Source organism: Tasmannia lanceolata, unplaced genomic scaffold (genome assembly GCF_043159265.1).
Source record: "Tasmannia lanceolata isolate RefF3 unplaced genomic scaffold, GAP_Taslan_0.1 ptg000002l, whole genome shotgun sequence".
NCBI classification, from domain to species: Eukaryota; Viridiplantae; Streptophyta; class Magnoliopsida; order Canellales; family Winteraceae; genus Tasmannia; species Tasmannia lanceolata.
This window is the reverse complement of record NW_027518679.1, coordinates 30,594,048-30,611,897: the sequence shown is the minus strand read 5'-3', so window position 1 is coordinate 30,611,897 and position 17,850 is coordinate 30,594,048. Positions and strand designations below refer to the sequence as shown.

At 36.7% G+C, this 17,850-nt stretch overlaps 1 protein-coding gene across 1 annotated transcript; it reads left to right on the top strand.

Annotated features, from left to right (window-relative positions):
• Window positions 1–10,980: 10,980 nt before the first annotated feature.
• Window positions 10,981–16,304, top strand: LOC143883940 (alpha-crystallin domain-containing protein 22.3-like). Its single transcript, XM_077387268.1, has 3 exons — window positions 10,981–11,128; window positions 14,786–15,063; window positions 15,869–16,304. The coding sequence occupies exons 2-3, from the start codon at window positions 14,844–14,846 to the stop codon at window positions 16,117–16,119; spliced, it is 471 nt and encodes a 156-aa protein (XP_077243383.1). The 5' UTR covers window positions 10,981–11,128; window positions 14,786–14,843; the 3' UTR covers window positions 16,120–16,304.
• The last annotated feature ends 1,546 nt before the right edge of the window (window positions 16,305–17,850 follow it).

Sequence of the window (17,850 nt, the reverse complement as noted above, 5' to 3'; positions counted from 1 at the left end):
ACTTTGGCACTTTTTGCTATGCTTAGCATTTATCGTTGATGTAGAGATCATTGTCATTAGAGTAAGTGTTTGAATTCTCCTCCCCTAAGACAAAAATGGGCATAGTTTTATTTTCTTTCCATGAGCTTCTATATTATTTTCATGGGTTTTTTAATAGTTAATTAGAGCGAGTTATTCAAATGACTAAACAATGATTTTTTAAAATATTACCATTTGAGGTCATTGTACCTGAAAAAGACGATAGTCCCTTTAAAAATTCCCTACCTGTTCCTCTCTCTTTCTCTGTATATTTTTTTTCTTTGCCTTAATGTCGTTGTCTACAACCCTCCATTTGTTTGCCTCTCTCTCTCTCTCTCTCTCTCTCTCTCTCTCTCTCTCTCCCTCTCCTTTCTTTGTTTTTCTCATTGACTTAACCATGGGAGAGTGAGGGTGAGCATGGGTGTAGGTAAATATGAGAGGGGTGAGGGTGCCCATTATTAGGTACCTAACCAATACGCCAAAAGCACTAGAGTTGATGGAATGTATTAGGCTAGCATGTTAAACCCATCCCATACCAGGCTGGGTCCCACCTTGTCCCCTACCTAGGTAGGGCCCCACTCAAGACCGTAACATTTCACCACGCTTCTGCATTTGCCATCCTCGGCAGCCCACTCTGTGACGGCTTCCACTCTTGCCTTTTTTCACAGGTAGCCCCTTCCGTGGCAGGCTACTCTGTGGCAACTTCACTCTAACGACTTTCACTCTGGCTTTTTACCAAGTAACCCTTTATAGGTAGTCCTCTCCCACAGCTGACCCCTTTCGTGACTTGAACATAGGACGTGATGGCTGCTTTGATACCAAATGTTAGGCACCTAACCAACACGCCAAAAGCTCCAGAGCTAATGGAAGGGCTAATGGAACGTGTTAGAGTGTGAGAGATCTCACCGTTGGATCATCTTGGTGGTAGATTAAGTTGGTTAGATGGGGCAACTAGATGGATTAGGCAAGTGGAGAAGAGGTAACCAAGAGAAATTAGAAAAGTAGATTGAATTAGGATTTTCACTCATTTTGGATGATTATAATTAGTCTCAAGGTCTGCTTATATAGAGCACATACATGATAAAAAAAATACTTTCCTAATCTCCCTTGGTTACCTGTTCTAGTCCACTTGCCAAATCTATCTAGTTGCCCCATCTAACCAACTTACTAAATCTTCCACCAAGATGATCCAACCGTGAATCTCAACTGAATCCAATGGTGAGATCTCTCACACTCTAACAAAACGCATTAGGCTAGGCACTTTTAACCTGTCCCATATCATGTTGGGTTCCACCTAGTCCCATAACTATTCAGGCCCTACTCAAGACCATGACACTTAACACCCACATGCATGCAACAAGAGGCTGTCCCAACCTGGTGCCTTCAAACCACTTTTCAAGGAATTAATAGCTAGTAATCAATAATAATTTCTTGGGATTTGCTAGGCCATTTCTTGGAAAACAATTTCGCGGCTGGCTTTTGCATGTGAGAAATGCCACACAGGTTGGTTTTGGCCGATTTTGTCTTATTCACAAAAGCCAGCCGCGAAATGGCTTTCCGCAAAATTGCCTAGGAAGTTCTTAATTTCTTATTAAATAAAAAATTAGTTATTTAATGTATAAAATCTCTTGCTAATTAAGTCAAGGAGATTTTATTAAATGTAAATTTGAGTCCAAAAATAAATTTTGGACTCACAATGGGTTGGTTCTCAATATCCTAAACAAACTGAGCCCTTAAGCATTTATTACTAGAATAGGCCTAGTGTACTAGCATTGTTGGAGTAGGGATTAGGGGTGTAAACGAGCTGAGCCGAGCCGAGCTTGGCCTAGCTCGGCTTGGCTAGTTAAGCTCAAGAGCTCGGCTCGGGCTCGAAGCAGGCTCGAGCTCGGCTCGGCTCGGCCAGGCTCGCAAGCCTTACCGAGCTCAGGTTATATTAACTATTAAGGGCAATGATATATTCACACCCCTCATCTTCCCTGGACAACCTATCTAGTGTAATTTGACTACTCTTTTTACACCACGGGGGGTGGTCCAAGTAACAAATGGGGTTCCAAAAAAGAAGTGACATATTTTGCCTCCCCCTTTCACTCTATGGACAACCCTTTTAGTGTATATTAATATAATAGATATATATTTAAATATATTAAATCCTTAACGAGCCGAGCTTGGGCTCAGCTCGTTAAGCTTAACGAGCCTGGCAAGCCGGCTCGGCTCTGCTCGTTAAGGATTCGAGCTGAGCTTTTACCGAGCCGAGCTCGAGTGAGCTTCCAAGCCCGAGCCAAAATTGACACCCTTTGTAGGGAAGATATTGATATCTATGCTTACACTGTAGTTACACAGCATTGTGGTTTGAGGAGTCAATGTCAGACCTCAAATTAGAGATGCATAATACCATAAGAAAGCAAGAGATGCAGGCCTCCATTTTAACGTCTACACAAACAACACTTAGTGCAAGATAATAGACCAACCACAACCAAATTTGTTTTGTGGCTTTCTTAATTTGATTGAACAGAGAAAACTGGATTTAAGTCTATCAACACAAAAACCATGTCATCATGATAGAGACCTATATATATACTATGCACTCTCTAATCTATACTATGCACAATAGGAAACTTGGGTGGCCATGAACAAGCCTCAAGATAATTTAAAATCTTAAAATAAAGAGAAGCCTTAATTTAAAATCTTAAAATAAAGAGAAGCCTTGACTGAAAGGGCATCTTTAGGATCGATTGATTTTTTTTTATCTGACAGATAGGACAGACATGGGACGTGGGACTAAGATCGTGTAGGTCACCTCACCAAATCGATGGCCTTGATTCCAATGGAAATGTCCACCCTACTAGAGCTGTGGAATTTAATTTTATGTGAGATTTTTCCCTTTGGTTGCACAATTTCTTGGGTTTACTAGGTGTTTTGGTTGGCTTTGTGGTTCCACCTCATCTATTAGTGGTGTTGGTTGAATGTTTTGACTCAAACTTCCAGGAGACAACGTTCCATGTTTCTTCCTTGTCTTCTCATGTGGCATGACTTTTGTCCCCCATCATTCCACTTTATAAAAGAAGTTCGCTATTAGAGTCTCAAGTTCATTCCTTACCGGACCTGACCGGAATAGGGTTATGTACATTCTCATTATGAGAAGGGGTCATTCGAATGTATGTAAATAGATACTATGTTTACATATGGATCCATACGTTGTTGTGTAAACTATAAAAAGGGGTAAGAGCAGATTGACCCACACTAGCACTTTCACCTAATAACTCTACCAAAGGCGATCCTATTACAAGAATAGTGTCTGGTACGCAATTTAAATCTATTCTCTCTTTCTTCTTTTCTCTCTCTTCTTTCTATATATTTGTAATAACACCCTTTGTTGTCCCTCATTTTAGAATTGATATTCGGCATTAGGAAACTAAGTACGTGTCACTACTCTACAAGGAGACTACTTCACTACTATTACACACGTTGACTACTTCAGTTCTACTTCACCAGTGCTCCCCAAGCCAACTAAGTGCAACTAAACAGCGCCTTAGGACATGCTTGGTTGTACCAAAATAGGGAAAATCAGGAAAATCAAAGTAATAGGACATATTTTCCTTTTCCTAATAGGGTTTGGTTTCCATTTACTATTCACATGTGGTGGTATTTCCAAATGCAAGCCATTTTTAACCGTTTGAGATTCCTCTCAGATCAAGAGGAAAAGGAAAGTAAAAAAAATTGGAATTTGTTCTCCTTTCCTTCTTCTTTAATATTACTTACATCCAAACACACCATTAAGGAACTATTAGGTTGTTTTCTTAGGAGTTGAAGTGAAGTGGATCCCACGTGGACGGACTGGTTTGGAAAAATGAGACTTTGGTCATAAAAAATCAAAGGAAAGTAGCGTGAACTTGGAGTGTCACGATTAAAACAACATGATATTTTCATGGAAGGAGTGTCTTTATCAGTAAAAAACATGGGAGTTTGCATGTTCCACTCTGCTGAGTTAACGGGCCGGTCTTTGGGACCTCCGAAAATCCGGGTCGTTACATCTGATACCAAATGTTAGGCACCTAACCAATACGCCAAAAGCTTCAAAGCTGATGGAACATGTTAGAGTGAGAGAGATCACACCGTTGGAATTAGTTGAGATTCACTGTTGGATCATCTTCGTGGTAGGTTAATTGGTTAGATGGGGCAACTAGATAGATTAGGCAAGTGGATTATAAGAGGTAACCAAGAGTGATTAGGATAGTAGATTGAATTAGGATTTTCACTAATTTTGAATGATTACAATCAATCTCAAGGTGTGCTTATATAGAGCACAGACATGATAAAAAATACTTTCCTAACCTTTCTTGGTTACCTCTTCTAATCCACTTGCGTAATCTATCTAGTTGGTACATCTAACCAACTTATTGAGTCTACCAACAAGATAATCCAACGATGAATCTCAACTCAATCCAACAGTGAGATCTCTCACACTCTAACAAAACGCATTAGGCTAGGCTCTTTCAACCTGTCCCATACCATGTTGGGACCCACCTAGTCCCATAAATATGCAGGCCCCAACTCAAGACCGTAACATTTAACACCCACATGCGCACAACCAGAGGCTGTCCCAACCTAGTGTCTTCAAACCACTTTTCAAGGAATTAGTAGCTTATGATCAATAATGATTTCTTGGGATTTGCTAGGCTATTTCTTGGAAAACAATTTCGCGGCTGGCTTTTAGATGTGAGAACAGCCAGGATTGACTTTTTGGCAGATTTTGTCTTATTCACAAAAGCCAGCCGCGAAATTGCCTAGCAAGTCCATAATTTCTTATTACATAACAAAATTAGTTAGTTATTGTATAAAATCTCTTGCTAATTAAGTCAAGGAGATTTTATTAAATGTAAATTTGAGTCCAAAAATCAATTTTGGACTCACAATGTGTTGGTTCTCAATATCCAAAACAAACTGAGCCCTTAAGTATTTATTATTAGAATAGGCCTAGTGTAGTAGCATTGTTGGAGTAGGGAATTTATATTGATATTTCTGTCTTCACAGCATTGTGGTTTGAGCAGTCAATGTCAGACCTCAAATTAGAGATGCATATTACCAGAAGAAAGCAAGAGATGCAGACCTCCATTTAAACGTGCATGCAACACTTAGAGCAAGATAATAGGCCAACCACAACCAATTTGTTTTGAGGCTTTCTTAATTTGATTGAATAGAGATAACTGGTTTTAAGTCTCTATCAAAAGAGAGACCTATATATATTTTTTAAAATGATGTTGGCACTCCCTAGTCTGTACTATGCATAATAGGAAACGTGGGTGGCCCGTGGCCATGAACAAGCGTCAAGGTTCTTTAAAACCTTATGAATATAAATAGAAACCTTGACTAAAGGTGAATCTTTAGAAGCCAACCAAAAGATTGATATTTTGATCTGAGATGGGATGTGGGACTAAAATCATGTAGTCCTTACCATGGTTTTAAATTTCGACCGAAATCCAAAATTTCCCTACCATGATTTTCCTTTCATAGCCCCTTTCTCAGATGACTTCTTTCCTTCCCGAGCTCCTTCATTTAGGCATGGTTCCATCTTGCCTTCATCTGATTGATTCTCTCCAATTGTTAGGCTTCTTGAAATTCTTGGAGATGGACATCAAAGGCAACTCTTTTCTTGGTAGCATTTCTAACATGTCTCTTTCACCGAGCGTTAAATCGGATGGGCCAACCGCTGAAGAAAGCTTTCCCATGGGGGCAGATGTAGATGCCGGGACGCCGCCTATGGAACGGATGTGGTCCCCGGCGTAGGCACGGATGTGTTGCCTAGAAGCCCCCCACAGAGTATTAGGGAATGCTTGGTTGTACCAAAATAGGGAAAATCAAAGTAAAAGGACATATTTTCCTTTTCCTAATATTGTTTGGTGTCTGGTTTCCATTTACTATTCACATGACACTCCTTCTTAACTGTATAATTTCCAAATAAAAGCCAATTTCAATCATTTGAGTTTCCTCCCAAATCAAGAGGAAAAGGAAAGTAAAAAAATGGGAATTTGTTTTCCTTTCCTCCTACTTTTATATTACGTTTATCCAAACGGAGCTTAAGGAACCATTTGGTTGTTTTCTATGTGAAGTGGACCCCATGTGGAGTGGAACAATTTAATAACCTTGTCTAGTTGTCTGTTTGTGAATGCACACTAGCTTCAGCCAATTGCAAGCACTTATGATGAATAGCTATGAATACACATAGTAATAATCTAGATCTAGAGGACAATTTGGTTAGTTGCTTAATTATATGCTGAGAGTTTGGAATTTTCAGCTTCAAATCGAAAATATATACTAAATGCACAACCAAATTTAAGATTATCCACTAAGTAAAACTTGGAAAAGTATTAACAGCTGATAGGCACGTATGGGACGACTATGTGACGGTATAATATCCTTACTGTAAAACTTAGAAGTATTTTTTTATGATATACATAATGACAGTATAGTTGATATTTATATAATTTCATATTTTTTGCAAGCTCATCCAGAGGCAAAATTTTCAGGAGAATTAGTGTCCCTAATTTTGACGAGATGTGTATAATTGTTGGTGATGATTTAGCTGAAGGTAGAAGGGCTAGAACTGCTGGGGAAGCGAATACAAAGGAAAATATGCAAGGTTTAGAAGACATCGACACTAATATGTATTTTATGAACGAAGGAAATGATGTTTTAGAAGATGATGGTGAGATGGAAGATATATAATCTTCACTGAGGGGTTGTTGTCGATCGTCTAGGGAGAGAAGAGCGCGTGATATATTGACAGTTCCCTCGACACAAGTAAAGAAGAAGAAGAAAAAGAACACTGATGATGTTATGGCTGAAACGTTAGTCGATCTGACCAATACCCTTGATAAGATAAACTCCTCTAATGATGAAAGCTTATTAGTAAAGAAGGTCGTGGAGGAGCTTCAAAAGATTGAGAATGACGTGGAGCCTTCATTTTATGTTAAAGCTTGACGATTATTGATGGCGAATAATAAGGATGTGTGATGGTTCAAACGAGTTCAATACATTTCCAGGAAAAAAGCTTTCTATTTTGGGTTTGTTGTACCAAACAACGGAAAGGATTTCATTGGAAAGGAAGGGAAAGGAAAAGGCTTTCCTTGAAAAGCCTTTCTAGGGTGGAAAGACCTTTTCATCAAACCAAACAGGCCCTTTATGGCAGTCCAGCAATGAATGATTTAGAACTTTGAAGGTGGACACCCCAAAGTGCATATAAAAAAAATCACTTGGATCCACCTGGTTTGAAGATCCAGACCGTTCATTTGCTGGGCCTCAACGTAAATAGCCCTTGCCCATAAAATCATCTCCATAGGATGATCCAAACCCTTCAATCAACCTCTATAGATCGAGTGTTAGGATCAGATCATCATTTGGATATGATTTTTGGCGAAAGGCCTATTTTCATTGATGCCCATCAAATGAACGGTTTAGATATTGGAATAACGTGGGCCGCAATGAATTTTCTAATAAATATTCGTTATTTGGTGTCTATACTGTGTCTATACAGCCCATCAGCAAAATTTATTATGCATTCAAACCTGCAACCTCAAGGATCAACAACAATAAGTTGATAGCTCTGAGACAGTATTTTCCTTTGGAGTCACTTACTTGGTGTAGCCTAATATGAACTTTCTAATCTCTTTGTTATGCTATATGTATAACTTTGCGAGGCGGAAACACATTGAACCTGCTGGTCACGCTAAATGAATGCTTTTGTGGTTATACAATCACTAAAGAAGCATGGTTCATGCACAATCATATATATTATATGCATTATGATGTGTGGAGTGTGGACATAATGCATGGAATAGCTGTGTGTGTGCCTAATTCATGGCAAGCTCTCTCTCTCTCTCTCTCTCTCTCTCTCTCTCTCATCTACTATATTTTTTGGTTTTGGGATTTTTTAAGCTTTACAGGTAAATGCTGTCAACACCAGCACCAGCCCATGGGAAACACAACAAAAGCATTGAATAAACAATAATAAAATGGATAGAATTCAAACCTAATATGAGCGGTCACAGAATGGATACATGATTTCATGCAAGTGAGGCTGCTAGATTTTCCATTTCCTTTCTTCATTTTTTATAAATTTATTGCAGGAATTAAGGACCCATTGGGCTACACCTTGGATTTGGAGTTTATTTTGGATTTTTAAATTCAAATCTGGCAATGGCAAGCGTTTTTTTAACGTTTGGATTGGATTTGGATTTGAGCCAAATCCACATTAATTCCAAATTATTCAAGTTAGTGTATTTAATATAAAAAAATTTATCTGTAAATTTTGTAAGAAATTATTTATAAATCTAAGTCAGACCTAGAAGGAGTGAAAATGACCAGAGTACCCCTAAATCATGAAAAAAATTACTAAAAGACTCATACGACATAAAAATATGAAAATATGTATATCGGGTAAAAATGACTAGAATATCTCTGTGTCGTAAAATTGACTAGAATACCCTAATGTAGGGTGAAAATGACTAGAATACTCTAATGTAGGGTGAAAATGACCAAAATAAGCGTAAGTCAAGGAAAATGACTAAACTACCCTAATGACATAAACAATGATCAAAATATCCCCATGTAGGGTAAAATGACTAGAATACTCGAGTCAAGTAAATAACTGAAATACCCCTAATAGAGTAAAAAATGACCAGAATACCACAGTCATGAAAATAACCAAAATACCCCTAAGTCGTACAAAATGACTAAAACACCTTTATGACTAAAAAGTGATCAAAATACCTCAAATAAGGGGAAATGACTAGAATACCCCTGAGTCATAAAATAACTGAAATACCCTTATATCAAGTAAAATGACCAGATTACCCATAAGTCGTGAAAAATGACCAAAATATGCTCCATTTTGAACATGCTTGATCTGAAAAATATATTCTATTATCATAGGGTGAAGGAATGAAATAAGAAAATAGGGTTTTTGGATATGATCAGTCTTTGCATAGAATTTTCCAAAATCGGTAGAAATTATAGGCTTAAAATTTCCGAGCAAGGAGGATAGTGCCTAACACCTTCCACCCTCTTAATTGGGCAACGTATCCAATCCTTTGGGAATGTAAGCCATGGTCATAGTCATCATAAGGTCTTAGGCCATTATCCTAGATGGAAATCCCAATAGTTTCAAGGTTAATCAACCTATGCTTTTGGATTGCCGACATTTGCCTACAATTATAAACATGAAAATTTGGGAAGGTGTTGAGAATAAGATATGCATTAGAGTACTAATGTCTACTATGCACCTTAATATACATATGGTAATTAATGTTTATCTGTTTCCCAAAATAAGTCATTTATGGATATTATTAGGGTCCGTATGGTATAATACATTTTTCGCTCCTAAGGATCAAGATCAAATAAATATTCATTCTCTTTCTGGAGAGAGAGAGAGAGAGAGAGAGAGAGAGAGAGAGTTCTGACCTCACAATGACTAATTATCGAGTGCGACTTAATTTGTTTTTTGCCTTTCAAAGGGAAACGAGATGAAGAGAAGAAGAATACTAAACTGAAGGGAGCCATAGCAAAATCCAAGGCGAAAGGGCATCCCATCATATCCACATCACCCAATTATATTTATGACGACAACGAAAAAATCAAAATTAAAAGTCATATAACTGCAGTTGGTTGACACGTATCCAATGTGGTGCACTTAGTTTTTGCTAGTGGGCTCTTCAATTTAGCATTCCTCCTCTTCTTGTCTTGTTTTTGTCTTCCCTTCTTCATGTAAGAGGTGTCAAACCTACAAATGAAAGATGATATAAATGCAGTTGGTTGACACGGATCCAATGGGGTCCCCTTATTGCAAGGGATCCCTTCAGCCTAACATTTTTTTTATGGCGTAGGGTGTCCCCACCCCACTTTGTAGAGTGGGACTAAATCACCCATAAACCGCGCGCAATCACCCGTAAACCACGCGCATCCGGCAAGCCCAGGGGGATTCGAACTCTCGTCTCTGGGTAGCATACCCAAGACTTAAGCCAAAGAGCCACACCTGTACGGCTGTACGAGTTGAATAAGAAAGAGGAATACGAAATTGTATGTGAGGGTTCGTAGACCATTTCCCAAAAAATATGTATTCTAAAGGCTCCGTTTCACATAAAGTGGGCATAAAATAAATTTTATGCCTATTTTAAACTATGATTTATGCCCATTTTACTTAGACGGAAACAGAGCCAAATTCTAAATTTCATGCCTATTTTAAAGTATGATTTATGTCCATCGTGGGTCCTAGTCCCGCCCCGCACACTATGGGGAAAAATCCCCACCCCATCCCCGCCATACTATAATAGTGACGTAGGGAGCGTGAGAGCGGCAACACCAAGATGGAGATCAACACAAGAAGCAACTAAAATAATCTCGTGGGAATTTGAAAAACCATGCTACGGTTTGGAGAAAAGCTCCAATATAAGAGATGACATGAGCGAAGCTCTTTCACCCACGTGAACAAGCCAATGCTCTTCACAAAAGATATCCTAAAAATAAATTTATTCACTCTATCTTTCTTTCCTCATGCCATGTTCATAGGGGAGCACCTCTTTAAACAGAACATTAGATATTGAATCGGGGAGGTGTGGGACGGGGTGGGGCGGGGCCAAAGCCATCCTCATCCTCGCCCTGTTCCTGCTTCGGGGAATTTTTTTAATCCCCGTCCCGGCTTAAATCGGGGAATTCCCACACCGCGCGGTTCGGATCCCCATTTTCGTGGGTTTAATTGTTGATTAAGCATCCCTAAGCATCCTCAATATAAAGGTCTCATTTAGAAGGTATGTAATGAAACATCCAGCAAATGATATTCTATAGATCTTTGGCCCACATGAGACCTTGGACCAGGTGTACAACATGTCACATTAGTCAAAACCAATAGCATGAAAGGATAAATGTTCCAAAGTATTGACCTCATTTTGACGTGGCATAGGTCTATAAAAGGAAAAAAAGTGATATTTTTTTTATATCGGAGAGATTTTTCCGGCACGCCTCTTCCCCCCTTTCATGGCTCACCTTGCCTATTTACAAGCCAAAAAATGGCTGAAACCCTCACAAGACAAAGAGCAAGCTCCATTCTCCCCCACAAGAGGTATATCATCATATGCTATATGTTGTTCATTCCAGTTCTTTGCCTTTGATTCTTAATATGAAGTTGATGAAGAAAAATGTTCATTTGTGTTTGTGGGTTAGGGTTTGCATTGTATGATTCTTTTGTATGCATGGAAGATTAGGTTAAAGTTACAAAACACATAATACTTGTTCCCTTTTTCTTATTCTTACTATTGGTGTTTTTATGGGCTAGCTATGGTTCTTGGACAAATTAACTAGTTTGTTGAATATTTTTCATGTGTTTTTTCTTTTTCTTTTAAGAAATGGGATTTGTTGATTTTTCTGGCTTAAGCCTGTCACTAGTAACACTGTTTAAAATCAAGTTCTTTTCCTATATATTCTCCCTTATTCAAGATTTATTGATTTTATAATAACTTTCTACGATGGTCCCTAGCAAATCCCTAATAAAAATGATAGTAACAAATTAACTAGTTTTTTTAGTATTTTTTTTTTCTTTTAAGAAATGGGTTTTGTTGATTTTGCTGGCTTAAGCTTGTCACTAGTAGCACTGTTTAAAATCAGGTTATTTTCCTATATATTCTCCCTTATTAAAGATTTGTTGATTTTATAATAACTTTCTACGATGGTCCCTAGCAAATCCCTAATAAAAATGATAGTAACAAATTAACTAGTTTTTTTAATATTTTTCATGTATTTTTTTTCTTTTAAGAAATGGGTTTTGTTGATTTTGCTGGCTTAATCTTGTCACTACTAGTAGAGTTTAAAATCAGGTTCTTTTCCTATATATTCTCCCTTATTCAAGATTTGTTGATTTTATAATAACTTTCTACGATGGTCCCTAGCAAATCCCTAATAAAAAATGATAGTAAGAATGATAATCATAGTAATATTAGTAAAAGTAGTTATCATAATAATGATTGTTTTCTCCCTAGATGTTTACCATTGTTAATATCATTCCCCTCACCACCCTCATTTGATTCATTATCTCTTTCCCCCTTTTTTATTTTTTATTTCCGTTATTTTTATTTGTGTCTTTGATGCAACAGTATTCCAACCCTATAGCTTTTATTTATTTATCTTAAATTTTCTGTGTTTTTAAATTGGTTCAGGCTAAGAAAACCCTTGATCAAATCAGTGAATAAATTGAAGTAAATGATCTCAATGTTTAGCATACTTATCTAGGATCATTAGGAGCTCAGCAACCATCTAATGTTCTAGACTCTCGATGGCAGCCGTTGTTTTAGGTTTTTATGGAATGTTTATCATGAATTTTAAGTTTCTGGAAATAATGGAAAAAAAAACACTTAAAGCAATTATTGCTAATCACATGTGTTTTCGATGTTCTGGCTGTGGGTTGTTGGATACAAATTAACTGGTTTGTTGAGTATGTTTCATGTATTCTTTTCTTTTAAGAATTGGGTTTCGTTGATTTCGGTGGCTTAAGCCTGTCACTATTTACAGAGCTTAAAATTAGGTTGGTTTGACGTATGGGATCAGAATAGCTGTTAGTTCTTTTCGTATATATTCCTTTTTTTTTTTCAGTATTTGTTAATAATAATCAGAGTACTAGTAATAGTAGTAGTAGTAGTAGTAGTAGTAGTAATCATAATAATGACAGTTGATTGCTTCCGTACCATTGTTACTATTGTTCCCCTTACCACTCTCCTCTGCTTCATTGCCTTTTTTTTCCCTTGCTGATTTTTTTATTTGCATTATTTCTATTTGTTTCAAGATGCAATAGTATTCCAACCCTATAGTTTTATTTTCTTGTATTTGTTTATTTTAAATTTTATGTATTTTAAATGGTTGATTAAGAGAACCCTTGACCAAATCAGTGAATAAGTTGAAGTGAATGGTCTCAATGTTGAGCATACTTATTTAGGAACATTAGGAGCTCAACTACTTCATAATGTTCTAGATGCTCTCGACAGTAGCTGTTTTTTCTAGGTTTTTATGAAATGTTTGTAATGATTTTTTACTTTTTTTTTGTAGATAATGGTAAAAATATTTAAGAAACTATTAATAGGTATGGCCCTATAATAACACAGAACATGTGATCTGTATTGCTCATCACAAGTCCCTTGATCTCCAGGGGCATTTCCTCCATGAGAATTTTTATCTCTGTTATCTCTCACACGCATTGCACACGTCTTCTTCTAGTTTGTTTGCACCCCATCTCTTCAAAAAAGTATGTTTTTACCAGCGCACTTTTACGGACGGTCTTAAATGAATGCCACTATATGTGTGTTTTCACTGGCGGTCCTAAACCAACCATCGGTATATGCTTAAAGAGATATGCCTGGCTAGGAAGACACTATTTTTTTCGGAGGTCTGGTAAAAACCGCCCCTAAAAATTTGTTTACACCGGCGGTCTTTTTGTGTGTTTGCACCCCATAGCAATTAAAAGCGGCATGCATTTAAACCGGTTCATTTTTGGAAACAAATCCTATTAACCATCTTCTCGCTCTCCATCTTACATCGCTGCGCTGCAGACATCCTTACATATCTAATATCTGGTAATTACTAGATATCCAATTGAACTCATAGGCCTTGCTAATTCATTTATTCAGATGTCAAGGTTTTGAATAACAATGCTAAAAAAACTATTATTAACATTGGCTGGTGTCGGAATGAAAATCATTTATTGAAAATTTTCTCTCTTTTACAGTTTTACTTTACCTTCTGAATTCACAACCTCATGTGTTTTGGTTTATACAGGGGATTTTACATGCATCATATTTTTCTTGTGTTTATTTAGAATTTTTTCCAATTTCAGTTTGATTTAATTTGTTCTTCTGTGAATTTTTATATGTCATGGGGATCTTCGCTAGTTGTGAATTTTGGAACATGAGTCGTGTTTATCTGTTTCGGTTGGTCTGGAATGTGTTGGGTTTTTCCTGAGTCTTTAGCCTTCTTTTGGAGGAATGTAATTGTTTTGTCTTTAGCCTTCTTTTGGAGGAATGTAATTGTTTTTATCTCCGGATATAGGGCAAGTTCTTTGGACTATAATTCTTCCATTGTTCTTTGGAAATAAAGAAATCAGTCTCTTATACGGAAAGAGTCATGGTTAAATAAGGACAATAGTGAGCGATGAGTTTCGTGGATTTATGATTCAAGATTTCTATAGCCAAAGTATATATAATAAGGTATACCTTGCTGCTATCTCCTGCCATTAAATTGAATTTTGATAGTTTTTCTTTAGGAATTCCCAGTCCAGTCAGGCAAGTTTAATTGAAGGAGATTGTAATACAACAGTATATGGTAATTAAATGGGAACTAAAATGGAACCACAACTTTCATTCATTTGATTTCATCATATTGCTGAAATTTCGTTTGATTTCATTATTTTGCTTGACTTTCAGTAATTATATTCTCATAATATTGACTGTTCAGTCCGTTTAAAACGGTAATTAAATTTTACTAAGAATGAAGCAGTAATGGACCGAGAACAAAGATTTCTATTTTTTTTCAATGGTGAAGAAATTCATTAAAAGGGGAATGCTTTTCACCACTATCATTATAATCTCCGTCTCATGTTTACTATGAATTATTTCCTAAATGTGCAACTAAAAAGTTCTTTTCTGCACTGAGCAGTTTAAATGCCTTTTATTGTTTTGCCATTAAAAAATGCCTTTTGTTGCCCTTCATCTACTAAAAATCTTGCTGCATTTTGCAGTTTAAAGAGCATATATTCAAATACAACATAGAAAACTCCAGGCTACAATCACGCACTAATGGCATCAGAGAAAGTTGAGTCTGCTATGCTCTTTTTTCATGAATCCCCTACAGTTGATGAGTGGAGTACCATTACAACTGTAGGCAACAAGAAAGCGATTTCACTAACTGGAACTGCAGTGAGGCCAACTGGTCCGCTAATAGGGTTGGTCGACATAGGTGTTTCTCAGAAGGCCTACTTATTCCGTATGTACTTGCCAGGAGTAAAAAGGGGTGAAGGTAAGTTTAATTCATTTTATAAAAATAGGTAGATTATTGAGCTTCTTTATTTTTCATGCGAACAACTATAATGCATTTTGTCTACTGAGACAAAAAATAGTATCTAAGTTCGTAAATGTTCTTTCACACTAGGAAATGTAAGGTCTTTTGAAATCTTAATTATACCTTTTATGAGAATTAAGAATCAATATGTTTTTGTTTCTTTTTTATTTGGAAATATCCAAAACAAAAAAAAGGTTTGGATTAGTATTCATGATGTTTCCATCGGTGAAGAGTTTTTATACTTAGAAACAGAAAACTTTCTCAAAGAATCTATTATGGTGATGCATCAGAGTGCCATTTGCGTAAGTAAAATTCTTAGCAAACGGATCATTTTTGACTGACCGATCCAGATGTTTTTCTTCTCTTTATTAACACATCCTTATGTATTTTGTAGTGGGCCTCTATAAGTTTTAGTTTTTGTTAATTTTCTGTAGTCTTGATCAATCCCATCCTTATATTTAGAAACAGAAAACTTCTGAAAGAATCTATTATGGTGATGCTTCAAAGTGCCATCTGTGTAATTCAAATTCTTAGCAAACGGGTCATTTTTGACTGAACGATCCAGATGTTTTTCTTCTCTTTATTGACACATCCTTATATATTTTGAAGTGGGCCTCTATAAGTTTTAGTTTTTGTTAATTTTCTGGAGTCTTGATCAATCCCATCTCATAAGACCACGTTCTTCTTATGATTATTATCTGCCTCTGGATTGTTGTTTGATCTCTTACAATTGTCACTGAGCTTCTGTGTTTTCTTATGGCAGATGAGTTCAGTATTGAAGTCGAGTCCAGTGGGCGAGTGACAATAAAAGGGGAATCGACGACTGGTGAAAAATTGGTAGTAAGAAACAATCAAGTGTTTGAGATGCAAACACAGACTCTTTGCCCTTCAGGGGAGTTCTCTGTATCATTTCAGCTACCAGGGCGGGTGGAATATCAAGAATTCCAAGGTAGTTTCGGGTTTGATGGGATTTTCGAGGGGATCGTGTTGAAGGAGCGTATGAAGGAAAAATGACCTTTTTTTTATATAGTAAAAGTGGATTTTTTTAGACCAAAACACAATCAGTAAGTTTTGGAATATTCACAGCACAGAACTCAGATATAACATCCTGAGCAAATGTAATAGGTTAAATTCTTTTACAGTTTTCCATCTTTATATACAAGCTCTTTATGCAATTGAATTTATATTTCAAGTTGGTATCTTTGCTTTCAGAGGAATGACATGTTCACATTTGTCAGGTTGGACAAAACTAAATAGTGATAGCAATTTTTGCAAATCCCACGAACCCTTCCACCTGATGTTAGCTGTTTTGATTGCATTCATGCAGGATCTGCTTGACATGGTAAAAAAGAGCTATCTTTTATGGGGGTTGGGCACATGATAGAGGCCATTTTTGGTAATTTTTCCTGCATTAAACATCACTTAATACAAAAATCTGGATTGAATCTTGCACCAAAGACCCCCCATAAAAGCGACATTTCTAGCATATAATATACTACAACAAAAAGGAAGGCTATCTTTATGTTTAAATGATGGGTTGTTCCAGCTAATGAGCTTGGTTTTTAAAAATACTGTTAGCATGTTGTAACTTGCAAGGATCTAAGATATACATATATGAGAGATTGAGAAAAAGAGATTGCAATTTTCTTTACGAGTAAAATCTTAGAGGTGGAGGGTGAATACCATTTTCATTAAATTTCTTTTCAAATTTAGCACCATTGAACATATATTGGGCAGAAAATGTTCTATCCAGACTCTGTAGGCTGTATTTGCTTATCATTTTTGAAGCGATTCTCTAATTCTAGTCCTAAAGAATGAAATATTAAAAAATGGCATTTAGTTAAACACTATTTTCTGGAGGCATTATTTGACCCGGAGTTCTTCAAGCACATTTCAATTTACATTTTTTGAGTGAAATGGAGTCGCTTTTGCTTCTTTTCTTTCAAATGATCCTGAACTTCGAATATGTAAGTTATCAAATGTGATTATGTTTTCAAAATCATTCAGAAAGAATGCCAAATGAAAATGGTTCTAAAGTTCCAAAATAGAAGCATGAAAAATGATTAACAAAATTAGTCAAAGAGTTCCGTAACATAGTTGCCAGAGTGGGAAGCAAATGCGGCGAAAGTGGAATGTGAGGGGTTTAGAAAAGAGAGAATGTGCGAAGCGAAAAACTCTAAGGCCACATTTGTATACCTCATGTTTTTGTATTCGGATTTAGATTTGAGTTTTGAAAAAAAATACATCAATCATTCCCAAGCTCATGCTGTGAGGGAGAGAGAGAGAGATGGAGAGACGTCTCGCTGCTTCTGCAGCAAGGGCGTTCCCATTGGTCTATCTACGGAAAATGGCATTGACTCATATACAATTAGAGTAACTTTCATAAGATAGGCCAGTGGGGGCGCCCTTGTAACTGTTTTTTTGCAAGGGCACCTTTAAGTCTATCATTCTTCTTCCGTTTCCGACGTGTGCCTAAAAAAAAAACGATGTTCTATCAATTCAACGGTTGAAAAAAAGTGTCTGCAATTGGATCAATCAAATCTTGATATGGATATGGAATGGTTCGGGCTGATGAATCCATCCGTTTATATTAATGCGCAATAATGATAAAGAAAACGAAGAAAAAAGTTTACAAACAAATAAGATTCAGGAAAAAGGTAGGAATTTTAGATATTTTTTTCTACCACTGGTGTGTACACCTTTTGCTATGCTTCACCATTTATCGTTGAGATAGAGATCATTGTC

Excerpts from the sequence above, each read along its gene's own strand:
- LOC143883940 (XM_077387268.1), top strand. The coding sequence starts at position 14,844 with ATGGCATCAGAGAAAGTTGAGTCTGCTATGCTCTTTTTTCATGAATCC. Across the intron at positions 15,064-15,868 it reads AGGAGTAAAAAGGGGTGAAG|ATGAGTTCAGTATTGAAGTC; the intron begins GTAAGTTTAATT and ends TTCTTATGGCAG.